The sequence below is a fragment of the Caenorhabditis remanei genome, chromosome V (assembly GCF_010183535.1).
Source record: "Caenorhabditis remanei strain PX506 chromosome V, whole genome shotgun sequence".
Taxonomy (NCBI): Eukaryota; Metazoa; Nematoda; class Chromadorea; order Rhabditida; family Rhabditidae; genus Caenorhabditis; species Caenorhabditis remanei.
Genome location: NC_071332.1, coordinates 8,045,413 through 8,057,707, shown reverse-complemented (window position 1 = coordinate 8,057,707; position 12,295 = coordinate 8,045,413). Strand labels below are relative to the sequence as shown.

The 12,295-nt window shown below is 36.9% G+C and overlaps 4 protein-coding genes across 4 annotated transcripts; 2 read left to right on the top strand and 2 right to left on the bottom strand.

Annotated features, from left to right (window-relative positions):
* Window positions 1-2,445: 2,445 nt before the first annotated feature.
* On the top strand, window positions 2,446-4,503 carry GCK72_018089 (uncharacterized protein; the record flags this gene model as incomplete). Its single annotated transcript, XM_003113949.2, has 4 exons — window positions 2,446-2,545; window positions 3,297-3,439; window positions 3,487-3,644; window positions 4,320-4,503. The coding sequence occupies 4 exons, from the start codon at window positions 2,446-2,448 to the stop codon at window positions 4,501-4,503; spliced, it is 585 nt and encodes a 194-aa protein (XP_003113997.2).
* Window positions 4,504-6,411: 1,908 nt separating this feature from the next.
* GCK72_018088 (uncharacterized protein) lies at window positions 6,412-8,470 on the top strand (the record flags this gene model as incomplete). The annotated part of the gene is made up of 8 exons (XM_003114518.2): window positions 6,412-6,473; window positions 6,524-6,798; window positions 6,850-7,061; window positions 7,292-7,698; window positions 7,759-7,865; window positions 7,914-7,959; window positions 8,062-8,244; window positions 8,290-8,470. The coding sequence occupies 8 exons, from the start codon at window positions 6,412-6,414 to the stop codon at window positions 8,468-8,470; spliced, it is 1,473 nt and encodes a 490-aa protein (XP_003114566.2).
* A 398-nt stretch (window positions 8,471-8,868) lies between these two features.
* GCK72_018087 (uncharacterized protein) lies at window positions 8,869-9,785 on the bottom strand (the record flags this gene model as incomplete). Its single annotated transcript, XM_003114148.2, has 3 exons — window positions 8,869-8,952; window positions 9,362-9,470; window positions 9,526-9,785. The coding sequence occupies 3 exons, from the start codon at window positions 9,783-9,785 to the stop codon at window positions 8,869-8,871; spliced, it is 453 nt and encodes a 150-aa protein (XP_003114196.2).
* A 710-nt stretch (window positions 9,786-10,495) lies between these two features.
* GCK72_018086 (uncharacterized protein) lies at window positions 10,496-10,774 on the bottom strand (the record flags this gene model as incomplete). Its single annotated transcript, XM_053732384.1, has 1 exon — window positions 10,496-10,774. One exon carries the CDS (start codon window positions 10,772-10,774, stop codon window positions 10,496-10,498), a length of 279 nt encoding a protein of 92 aa, XP_053581297.1.
* Between the last annotated feature and the right edge of the window lie 1,521 nt (window positions 10,775-12,295).

Genomic DNA, 12,295 nt, shown 5'->3' with positions numbered 1-12,295 from the left:
TTCGTTTTTCAATTTTCTCACTTTTGGTTAGTTTTATGGTAAGCAGTTGCTCCAATTTCAGATAGAAGTATTGAATGTTTTTGTGTTGTTTAGTTGAGATTGATTCTAGATCAGGAGCATACACTGTACATGATTTGTGCACGGTTTACAAAAGCCAATAAGTTTTTGAGTAGGTGACCAGGAGAGCATCCGAATTGCCATCGTTATTTCAACTCAGATCGTCTGTAGAGTCAGAAGTCAAATCGACTCCCATGTTCTTTCGAATACCACCCGAATCTTGTCAGACCACCCTAATTTCTCAAAACGACCCCGAAATCAAATTATAACTGCCACGTCATGCATGTCTCATCTTCGTCATCATTTTCCGTCGCATTTTTCTCCAGAAAAGTGCGAACATGGACCCAATTCAATTGTTTCGCTTTCTCGCCTTTTTCTCCTTTTTCCTTTCCTTTTGCCCTCCCCAAAGAGTTGTCTTTTGTTTTGGGCAGTCCCCCGATGCTGCAGAATTTTTTTGCTGTGTGTGCTCCAAGTTTGTCAGTTTGTCTCTTTTGTGAGACATCTTCATTGTCGCAACAAAAAAACATTGCATAAATGACCCTAGAATGGAGAGAGTCTCTTTTATTTTGTGACAAAACCTCTTCCTCTTTCACTCATTTCGGTCTGGTTCTGGCTCTATTTTTATTAGTTCATTTCTCTCGACACGACGATAAACTTGGACATTTCCGGTTTTATATCTTCGTCACAACACAAAAAGAGAGTAGTTTTTGTGCTTTTTACACTTCCAGACAGACCTCCTTCTTCTTCTTTTTCGTTTTTCATTTAAATTTCTCGCCACATCATCTTCCTGGACATACATACATAGTCTCTTTCAGAATCCTCCGAATCCAAAATAGCACGTGCCAGTATAAATAAACATTTCTTCTTCTTTTGCTAACGCCTTCTTCTGATACCTCAGTTTGAATTTAATTTAAACTTTTCGTAACCATCGCATTGTCAACACCTCACAAGACTGGTCACAAGAGAAAAAAGTTCTTCGGAACATTTTGATCTCATCTCATATTCTGCTCATCCTTTTCATTCATGTGCTTCTTTTTTTGTTGATGGAATTCGTTCCATTGTTCTTTTCCCATTTCCGTCTCGAAATAACTTTAGTCATTAAACATGAATTTCATAAAAGAAGAGCTTTCGACACCCAAGGGACTAGGTTATTCTCGAATAAAGTGACAATTTGAGTGACATATTTTAGACAACATCACACCACTTGTAGTTGTATTAAAATTGAATATTCAAGAAAGGATTGTAGTTTTTCAAACATCTTTCCCTTTTCAGAGGAGGATGTATAGTGAATATTCTATTGACTCGAGGAGACTATAGAGCTATTCATCTCAGTTGACTTGCAAAATAAGGCTCTTTTCATTTTCTTTTTTGGTCAACTTTGACCTCTCATTAGTTTGAAGATCAGCTATAATTATAGTGCTCTAAATAACGAAGGTGGGTCTATAGATCATGGATATAATTGGATAACTAGCATGATCAGATGATCGAAGGCTCAACTTTGGTCTGAAAATTGGGTACATCATATTCATTTGTTTTTGTTTTCTTTTTGCCTCCGATCAACAAAAAATCATGTATTTTTGTAGTGAATTGCCTTCGATTTGTTTGTTACAGTAGTATAAACTTCTGCTTTCTGTGGGAAACGTATCAATAGAGCTCACATAATTGTTTCACGGGTTTTCAGCTATGTCTTCCTGGCAATTTCATACGTTCTTCTTATCTTAGATTTTAGACGAAGCGCGTTTCTAAGAACAATGCCCACGCAATAATGTCTAACTCGAACCATTCCAGCCACTTAGTGTCCCCATCATCGAGAGTCCGAAAAAGGCGAAATTGTTGAATCGAGTCATCATGGTCATAAAACCTAGGCGCACATTCATTTTACGACTCCTTTTTCCCCTTACGTAGGTCGTCGTCCCCTTCAAATTCATCTCCTTTTCTCTTCCCCTTTTTCGCATGGGGCACGGGCACCATCGGGCACTTCCGAATAAATCTTTTCACACATTTGTGTGCAGCAAATATATCGAACTTGAAGTGTTTTTTTCCTCGCCAATTCTTTCGTCATTTCCCCAACTCCTGCTTCACTTTTTGGTGGCCCCCGTTCGTATACTAAGTCACTTGACCGCGCCCCATCCAATGGCTTAGATCATTTGAAACCCCGGGGCTTATCAACTTTTCGCCCGTCCCCCTATTTGTCTTCTTCTTCTTATTTTTCTTCTTTTTCTATTTCCCTCCTTTTTTATTCTCTCCTCTTCCTCTTATTTCCTGCCGCGGTTGCTTCCACCATTTCGTTCCCCCTGACTTTTTTGGACACCGAACAGATTTGCAGAGTCGATAGAGAGGTCCACAGGGGACCGATTCAGAAACCACCCAAGTTCATTTTGCATCAGTATGTCACGCTTCTATTCCACGACTTCACATCACGTTCAATCCCCATCCACATCTATTACGATGACTGCCAGTGCAACAACTGCGTCTCAGGATCCTAATGGTACGCCTAGGGGAAACTATTTCCAGGATAAGGTTAGGTAGTTTTTGGGTGTTTCTTCTGAAAGGATGGTTACTTATTATGATGTAAACAACCTTTTGGTTTCAAAGATTTTTAGTAAGAAAAAGTAGAATAAGACAACTTTTACTTCTTCCGAAAAAAAGGTCTGAAAATCAAGTTGAACAAATGCGACCAGCTCCTGTTGTATTCCTTCAGAGAATACCGTATTACCGTAAAAATGGAATCAGTGTAATTTCAAAACGTTCCCGGAAGTCAAACTTCCTAGACTGTATTTTCTGTCAGTCTGTAACTATAATATCAAACTCCGTTCACTTTTCAGAACAAACATTTCCGATTATTCCCGATTCTGTTTGTTTTCTACTTGTTTTTCTCTCTACAACTACGTAATTCGAGAACATCTCAAATTATCATAACCCTATAATACTCCCTCAATAGTTTATGAAACTCGACCTTTAACCGAAACTTTTTTATGATAATTCCAAAAAAACATCACGAGACCTCATTTTATCTTCATTTCATCCGGTTTTCTATCAAAATAAACATTTTTGAGTCAGCCGTGTAGACAAGTGAGTTCAAAGTTTGATTGTCACATTATGTTGAAAAATTGAATTGAAAAAAAAAACCGGGTTGGTGAAATATTGTTCCGATCAATTACTATCATTACAATTTAATGATCAGGGGAACAAAACAGGAACGATCTTTGCTTGAAATAAATCATAAATAAGATTTTCAGGCGGTCATTGTGCTTCCCCGTATCTCCGTCGAATTCGAATTCCAAAATTGAATACATTTCGCCATCATTTAGAAGAAGATGAGGATGATGAAGAATGGTTTGAAATGCAGATGGCTAAGACTGATTTGATCCGATTAAGAATGGTTAGACAACCCTTTTTCTTATTCATTTTTATTGGCAGTAGTTTCAGAACGAATTGAAAAATAACCGGCTGAAAGATCGTACAAACAACAACAACAACGTTACAAATGACTGCAAAACAGTGAAGACTTCAAAAAGTTTCAGTGCAAGTTCAACGGCAAACCATGCGATGACAAAACAAGAACGGTCAGATGATGTGGAATCTCGGTAGGTAACCAGATCTTTGTCATAAATTCAAAAACGGATTTTGGATCATGACGATGAGAAGTGTTTACTGTATGTAACACAGCGGTGGGTGGATATAGTTTAAAGTTCCAGGATAATATATTATCTATGCAGAACATCGATCAAAAAAATTTTAATCTGAATTTGTAAAGTTTAAAGAATTTGAAGTGTGAAAACTAGGCAGTAAACTAGATACTCGCAAGTTCAGAATTAAAATTTGTGAAGGCTTTAGAAGGCGCGAAAGATCAAATAGGGAAGAGTTTGAATGTGGTGATCGTGATGTATTTCGAGTTTCAGATATTTGTTGGATTCCAGATTGAGATTTACCTGAAATTGTAGATGATGACTAATTGATAAAAATCCCAACAGTTCGCTAAGGAATCAGATATTTTCTGTATCTATTTTTCTGAATATTTGTGACTCATTCTTTGGAACAGTAACTTATAATAAACGTCATATATTTCAGATATTTTTTCTAGACACTTCGTTTAAAATGATAATAAAAAAACTTTGAACAAACAACAACAAAGATCTCAAAATAGAATAACTATTTGTGACAATTATATGATTCACAAAAACAAAATATTACAAAAAGTGTGAGAGTCCATCTAGAAACCCAACCCATTGAAACAATTTCCCAAACTTTTCTTCTTGCAGTAACGGCAACAGCAGATGCCTCCGTCCGTCAAAAGAAGAAGAGAACAAGAAAAGTGAACCGGAAATAATTGAGACGCAGACAAGTATGCAGAGATGTCTGTGGTTCCATCCAAAACATCTCTTCAATATTACTCCACAACCGGAGCAAACTTTCAATTCCAAATCTTCTTCTTTTCATTTCTGATCTCATGATTCCCATACCCTTTACAATATGACCAACTCATTTTTCTACCTATTCTGTTCTGATTTTATTCAGATATTTCTTCTCAGAATTTTTTTCAACCTTTCGGAAATCTATTTTCTTCTTCATGTCTTCTTTTTGTCCCTTTCTTTTCCATTATGTCTTAAAGTCAAAGTCTACAAAAAAAATAAACTCGTATATTCTGAATTCCCTCTTCTGTTCTTCGGTATATACATACGCCTTTTTAGTCATCAGAATTCGTCTTAAAAACAGAAGAATGAAACATTTATAAACATATTTTTAGTTCCTATTTAAAATGTCAATTTCATTTCTGTGTCTAGCTGGAACGATCGAATAAAACTGACCCTCCAACCACAACGGCAAACAAAAAAGAGAACGCAAAAAGCTTCTGTGTCCCCCTCTCTTCTTTCTTTTTCCTTCCAATTCTCACTTTCGATCATTTATCATTCCGTGTCAACATCAACATGACATGATGTCTGAAGCGGTTAGAAGAAGTACGATTTTATTATTTTCGACTTTCGGAAGTCACTCTGAAAATATCATTTCACCACGTATCAATACCTATATTTGCTCTAAACAGTACTATCAGATTGTTGACATGTTCCTACCCCCTCCGTTCTCTGTTTATGTCCTTCCGAGAGACGATGACCTCCAGTTATTCTTCCATTTTCTCTCCTCCCCTCCATCACTCACTTTATAAAAAAAAGTTTGCATTTCAAATTTGTTCTCCTCCCCTTTTAATCTCTCTTTATAACAGATTTTCATTGTTTTGTACTTCAAGTACCTTTAACCTTTTCTCCTATATATAGTGTTCACCCGAAACATTTCAATATTAAAATTCGATTCGAATTCAGTTCGTCTATTCTAGTTTAGTAGGTACTGTAGAATATTTCAGAAAATAAATATTGTGTTCTAGTCATGATTCCCAGCCTCACACAAGAATATCTGAATCGAAAATATTCTGAGAATGACTCAAATTTTTCAGATCTGATTCGGGAAGTCTGGGTAATTCACTTTCTGTTTTGGTGATTCTCTGGAAATGAAAAAAGATTTGAATTTGATCGACTGAGATTCACCTGCGGGATATTTTAGGTCAAGAATTTATTTCCTTCCATTACTAACTCGAGCATACCGTATTCTCTCCATCCATAATAATACTACCGAACATTTCTATTGAAAGTTGTTTGTTTTGAGGAATGGTAGGTGAGAGACTGCACATTCCGGTCCCGTTCAGCTACGAAGGGTCTTAATTCTTGTTTTGCTCTCAATTTTTTGAGCCAATAATCGAAAACTACTAATCTCCCTGATAAACCAGAAAATATATGTTCCAAGTTCTAGAAAAATCATAGAAAACACAAGATGATTTATTTTCTTTCCATGTCACCCACCCCTCCCTGTAGTCACTATAATTCTTATCCGGTTCTTATATAAAAATGAAATGAATCAGGTGAAGAACCGGATTAAAAACAATACCATAAAGTTCATTTCTGACTTCCCACCCAACCCCAAATTCACAAATTATTATCTTCGTTTCTGTTGTTTCTCATTGTTTGTTGAGTACTTTAATTTTTTGTGCTCACCACCCAAATATGACAAATGATGGAAAAGAGTGTTGTCTGTAGGTGCGACCCATCCGTCATCTAATATAAAGTTAGTGAATTCTTTAATTTCTATATGTGTTTTCCTGAAACAATTGATGATTTTTTCTCTCTTATCAATCAATTCCTCCCTCCGGTTAATCCAATCGAGCCCTCCTCTTTGCTCTGTCACCTTTTCTTATCATTCTTTTTTTCTTTTTTCATCTGCTTCTCAATCATAAATTGTTCAGGTTGTGCAATTACCCAAAAACTATAAAACGAAATATCTCTGGATGTTCTGAAAGTACTAAACATGCATCCATCTGCTGAATTTGATACCGGTTCCTTGAAATCCTATACGGTTTCTACTTCTCGGTGAGTTCAAATTTCAATTTTTCTTTTAAAATCAAGAAAATTTGTTTCAGCACAAATCTTGATACTCGAAAATCGAATTGGACATCATTATGGTTTGCCAACTTGATTCAATATTTCTGTGGACTTCAAATGTCTCTATACTTCACATCTATGTGGCCGTATCTTCTGAAACTGGATCCAACTGCTCAACTTCCATTCTTTGGAATCATCCTTGCCAGTTTTAGTATTGGTCAGGCGATCGGGTCTCCAATATTCGGAACATGGACTCAAAAAACTGAATCTTTCAAAGTTCCAGTGGCGACTGGTCTTGTTTTTTGTTGTGTAGGTTCGTAACTTCATTTTAAATTTACATTCTCTGACAAATTTATTTTTTCAGGTAACATTCTATATGGTATTCTTCCTACAATTAATTGGGAAGTACAATGGTTAATGTTAGTTTCTCGAGTTCTTATTGGCTTCGGAGCTGGAAATTTATCTGCTCTGCGAGCGTATGTAGCCGCAAGTTCCACACTGGAAGACAGAAACACAGCTGTCTCATTGGCAACTGGAAGTCAGGTCACTGGAATGTTGACAGGACCGATTTTGCAGGTATCTTTTCTAGACAGATTATAGGATACAATGAAACATTCTAGAAAAGTGCACTTTTAAGATAGAACGGAAAGTCTTATCAGCTTATCACTGACATCTAAATATATGTTACTGCAAAAAAGTGACAAATAGAAATTGATGTCCATCAAAAGAGCAAAATAGCAAAACGAAATTGGATCCAAAATATATTTTTCATTTTAGCATGGTCTCAAATTCTCTCAAATTTCCAGACAGCCTTCGCATTCATTGGAGATGGAGTCCGAATCTTCAATACCTTCGACCTCGACGCCTACACTTCTCCCGCCTTCGTTCTCTCTATCGTTCTCATCATCATGTCTGTCATGATATTCTTCTATTTCTCTGAAGACTATGCAGGAGTTATCGACGAGAAAAAAGAAGATTCAGATGTAATAATTCCTCCATTCGATCGGCGAGCTGCCGTCGTTTGCATCTTTTTGTGGTTCGTCATTCAGACAATCGCAGTGAATATCGAATCTCTCTGTTCTGTATTCACAATTGCCATGTACAACTGGACATCTCATCAAGCAATTGTATATGGAGGATATATTGAAACAGTGTCTTGTACTATTTCAGTGACACAATATTTGGTCATTGGGTTTACAAGAATCGGAAAAATGTGAGTTCAGAAAAACAACATTTCTTGACAATCTTTACTTTTAAAACGTATCGTTTTCAGTGATAAGAGAATTCAAATAGTATTCGGTTGCTTGGTGTTCTGCGTCTACTACATCGTGCTTCTCCCATGGCCATTCTACCCAGAAACTCTTCTCTTCAATCCAAATGGTAACGTTCCCACTGAAATTCTATAATTCTAAACTATCGAAATTTCAGTAACCGACGGAGCATGCACTTATGATTGGTGTCAGTATGTGCCGAAGTGAGTTCATGATCTTTGAATTAGTTGTAATCTCTCTTCTAATTCTATAATAGGATTGTTACCCTCTTCAAGTCGTTGTAATTCTATTTGTTCTAATTTCAGAATCCCCTTCATCGCCTACATTCTTGTCTACACTCTATGCTTCGGAATCGCATTTCCATACATTGGAAACTCGATCGGAACGCTCTTCTCAGAAGTTCTGGGGCCACGACAGCAAGGTACAATGCAAGGAGTTTTCGCTTTCTTTGGAAGTGTTGGACGATGTGTCGCTCCGTTGGTTACAACGTAAGTTTCATCTATTCGTAGATTAATATAAAATCCAAATTTCAGTTTCTTCTTCAACTCATCCGGATACACTTGGATCAGTGTTGAAATGCTCACTTTCCTTATAATCGGTGCTCTCTCGACAGTTTTCTATTGGAAACAAATGGTTCCTTTGCAATTAATTCAAACAAAGGACAGTATCAGTAACATAAGTAACAATAACAATAATAATAATCACAAAGTGTGATGACATTGATTTATGTCTTTTTCTCCCCTTCTTTATCATTGTTTCCGGGTATTTTCTTTTCAATTCTCTTCGATCATGATGACTTAATTGATACATATTTCGCTTAATAAATACGGTTTTCCTTCGAATTTCAATGTCATTTTACCGGACTTTCGACTTCACTTTGAATCATTCTTTTAATGTCATCCTTAGACTTTAATATCAGAATTGACATAATCTCTTTCCGTCAAAATGGCTTCTATAAATAAATAAGTATCTACTATACATTCCCCCTTTCTGATCTCCAATCTTCTAAAAATATATTTGTCAGCGAACAGATTTGGTTAGAATCAAACGACATTTATAGAAACGAAACGTATGTACATCTTTAATCTCTCAACATCACATTATCTATGTCTTCAAGCGACCGAATAGCGGACGTGACCCCGTGTTCCCTTCGTGGAAATTGCTCGTCTATTGAAATTGTCGATGGTTTCGTGCTCCTGGAAATAGAAATGATACTCAGATGAAATAATGTTATGGGTTATAGAGTTTGCTCGAGAAATCTAAACATGGATTACGAAATTATTATAGTTCTAGAATTATCCCTGCTTTTTGAGCCTAGGTCTCTGTTTTGGAGTTTCAACTACTTTAAGTAGTTGTCTTTGCCGAAAAGTAACCCATTTGTGGCTGCATGAGTCTTGAGAGAATCCCTATAAAATAGCATATACAGACTTCAAAATATAGGAATTATCCAACACAAAACACAATATTGGGACCAGACACTAGCAAGATACTATCGGGAATTTCAGACTAAAGTCAAAATGCCTTGAACACCCTAGAAAAACGAATTGATACAGAATCTTCACTACAAAGCTTTGCTTCCCATACAAATAAATTCCCAGAGCTCACCTTTTCTGCAGATTCTGGAAACTTCTTCGAATAATTATAGCAGATTTTGACTGCAATAATCAGAAAAGCGACACAAATGATGCAAATAATACCGGCAAGGATCCAATCTCTGCAATAAATAAGTTCCCTCATCTATCTCTTCCCTCACCCATCAAAACACTTACAATTGACCATTTGCTTCCTCATCTCCTGCATCATCCTGCCCATTTAACACGAGTTCTGTCAACTTTTCCATTCGTGAATCTTCTGAATCTGCGACTCGAAAAATGTGTGGAGAATGAATGAGATCCGAGTAGTGTGCACGATGTCTGGTCGTCAGTGCGGAGGCTGAAACGGAAAGTTTAGGAATTCTAGACGAGAGGTTTCCCACGCTTTTTAGTGTTATGAATACAATCACAAGTGGGCTCATGATGTAAGTTCCCATGAGTTGGAAGGGGAAGAAAATGATATATTCATAGTTGAGTTGCCGGTGGCAAGGTACCCTCATAACCCTGTAGTTCTCCGAGTCCTCACAATAAATACGCAACGACACTCCGCCAAAGGCTCACGCGCCTACCGTAACCTCAGCGCGTCAGTTCACGTGGACACGTGTACTCCACGTGGCAAAAGTAGTTTTCTGAAGTCGGTTGGCTTTCAGAGTTAGTTCTAGTTTTAGCGTTGGTTGTTTCAACTATTGTTTTGTAAGTTTACGCTCTCTTTGTTTATTTTCTTGCAATAAAGTAAATCTATTGTAAGAAACTGTATTTGTCGTTATATTTTATCCGGAACCTATCACCCCGTATTCGTACGCGGGCAACTGTTGGAATTCATGAATTCGAGAGTTCCCAATGAGTGTATACATATATCATTAAGATCAAGTTGAGCAGGAAAACAAATGGAATTTCGAGTTAAGCTCTTTTGTGTGACAGAACTTTTTTGAAAAGAAGACAAACATGTGATATGGAATATCTATAAAATCTAATCCTTTTGCCTTCTCATGTTGGTTCTTTTTTTGAAAAATAAACTCATGAGTAACCAATAGAATTTGATTTACATCAGTTGTTGAAGAATGAAACTTGATTTAGTGGGTTACTAAAAGAAAATATTTTGACATTGACAAGAAGCTTGGTATTTCAATAAATCCAGGAATAAGATTCACATTATAAAAAAATGAATTCGTGATATTCTCAAAAGTACGAAGGACTCAAAAATCATAGTTTCCCCCGAGTGGGTCGAAGTTACTACCTGTTGCGCTTTGGATCCGAAAAGATTCTGACCCACTAATCCAACACTTTGTGGACATCCAAAACACAAAATATCCAGATCTATTCTCAGAATGTCCACTCGAACAATAGCCACAATTTGACCAATCTTTTGGATTCTCAAGACTCCAAACTTACTTGCATTCACTGGTTCAGATGATGTTGAAGTCATTTTAGAAATCAATAGACAACAAGAATTTGTGAGTGAATAGCTAGAGAAAAGAACCGAATATCTGGTATTATCCGCTGACAAATGAAGCCGATAAGAAGCTCGACATGAGTTCTAAAAGTTTTCTTCCGCTCTCTTTTTCTTTTTTACGAAATGACTCCTCCTCCTTGTTTTCTGGGATTTCCTTTCAGAAAACGCAAAGAAATTAATGGAGAAGAGAGCAGGAGAGAATGTCAAATATTTCAAACTTCAAATGATGATGAATTGGAGGCGGAGTGAGTGAAACTAGAATAAAAGAAGGGCAGTTTGAATGTGAATAAACGCAATTTGTATCGGGTCAGAAGAGATCGAAAACACACTGAAACACACAACACGATTTGTGCTCATCTTCTGCTTCTTCCCCTCATCATTTCCTCCTTTTTCGACGTTTTGACACTGGGCAGAGAACATAGAATTTATTTCAAAAATAGAAAAAAGAGAGGAGAAGAGTTTCTGCAAGTTCACGACGTCACACAGTTTTAATAGAAATAGAAGAGTGCAAAAAGATATTCAGAGTGAGGATGATTCGATTAGAAGAAGATGTTGCGTGGGTACCTATCTGGAATTCAGATGATAAAGGCGTTCTACATGCATGACCGGAAGACTACATCCGAAGAAGGGTTCAAGATTCAGATATTCTGTAGCTTTAGATGATTTTCGAAAAATAAATCTGAAAAAGTCGATAACTGGTTGCAAGAAATGGACACTAAAATAGCGTCTCCGGTGCTAGAAACTGGAGTATTTAAGGAATACTGTAGATTATTGTGGCAATGAAAGGTTAATGTAGTTACGAAATTCCAGAATATGAAGGGTAAAACAGCGTTTAATTATCCAAACCAGAAGATTGCACCGCGCCAGACTCTTCCATTGATCACAACAGAGAGACGCGGGCGCCCCAGTTGTCGACAGTAACCGAAACACTTCCGAATTCCCCTATTTCAGTTTTATATTTTTAGAATTGAAATTGTTTGGAATCTCCTTCTGAATAAAAGGAAATCTGATTTGATTCTTGAATTCGGTTTCTTCTTCTCCACGGAACGTCTAATCCATTTTCAGACGAGTCATTTCAAAAACAAAAGAGAAAAGAGAGGTAAGTAATAAAATAGAGAAGCCATCGAAAAAAAAAGAAAATTGAAAAATGAAATTGCAGTCAGTGTCGTCCAAGTGCTTCTTCCTTATTTTTCCATCTGCATCGTCATCATTTCGGAATCAGAAAAGAGGCGAAGAGAAGCCGTCCCGTTTTTGAATTATGCATATCCAAAAGGCGGGGAAATGCATTATCCGTTTCCGTATTACTCTCTGATGATTTCAAGAGAAGGGAGTAAAAAGGACATGGAGCTAAATAAGGATTCAGGAGAACCAATATCCGATCTTCTCACGGGGCTACGTGAGAATTCTCCGGTTCTCATTCCCTCAATCAGGCGCTTTTGAATGTGACAAGCGGTGTATACATACAAGTGTGAATAGATTGGTTTAAAATTTATC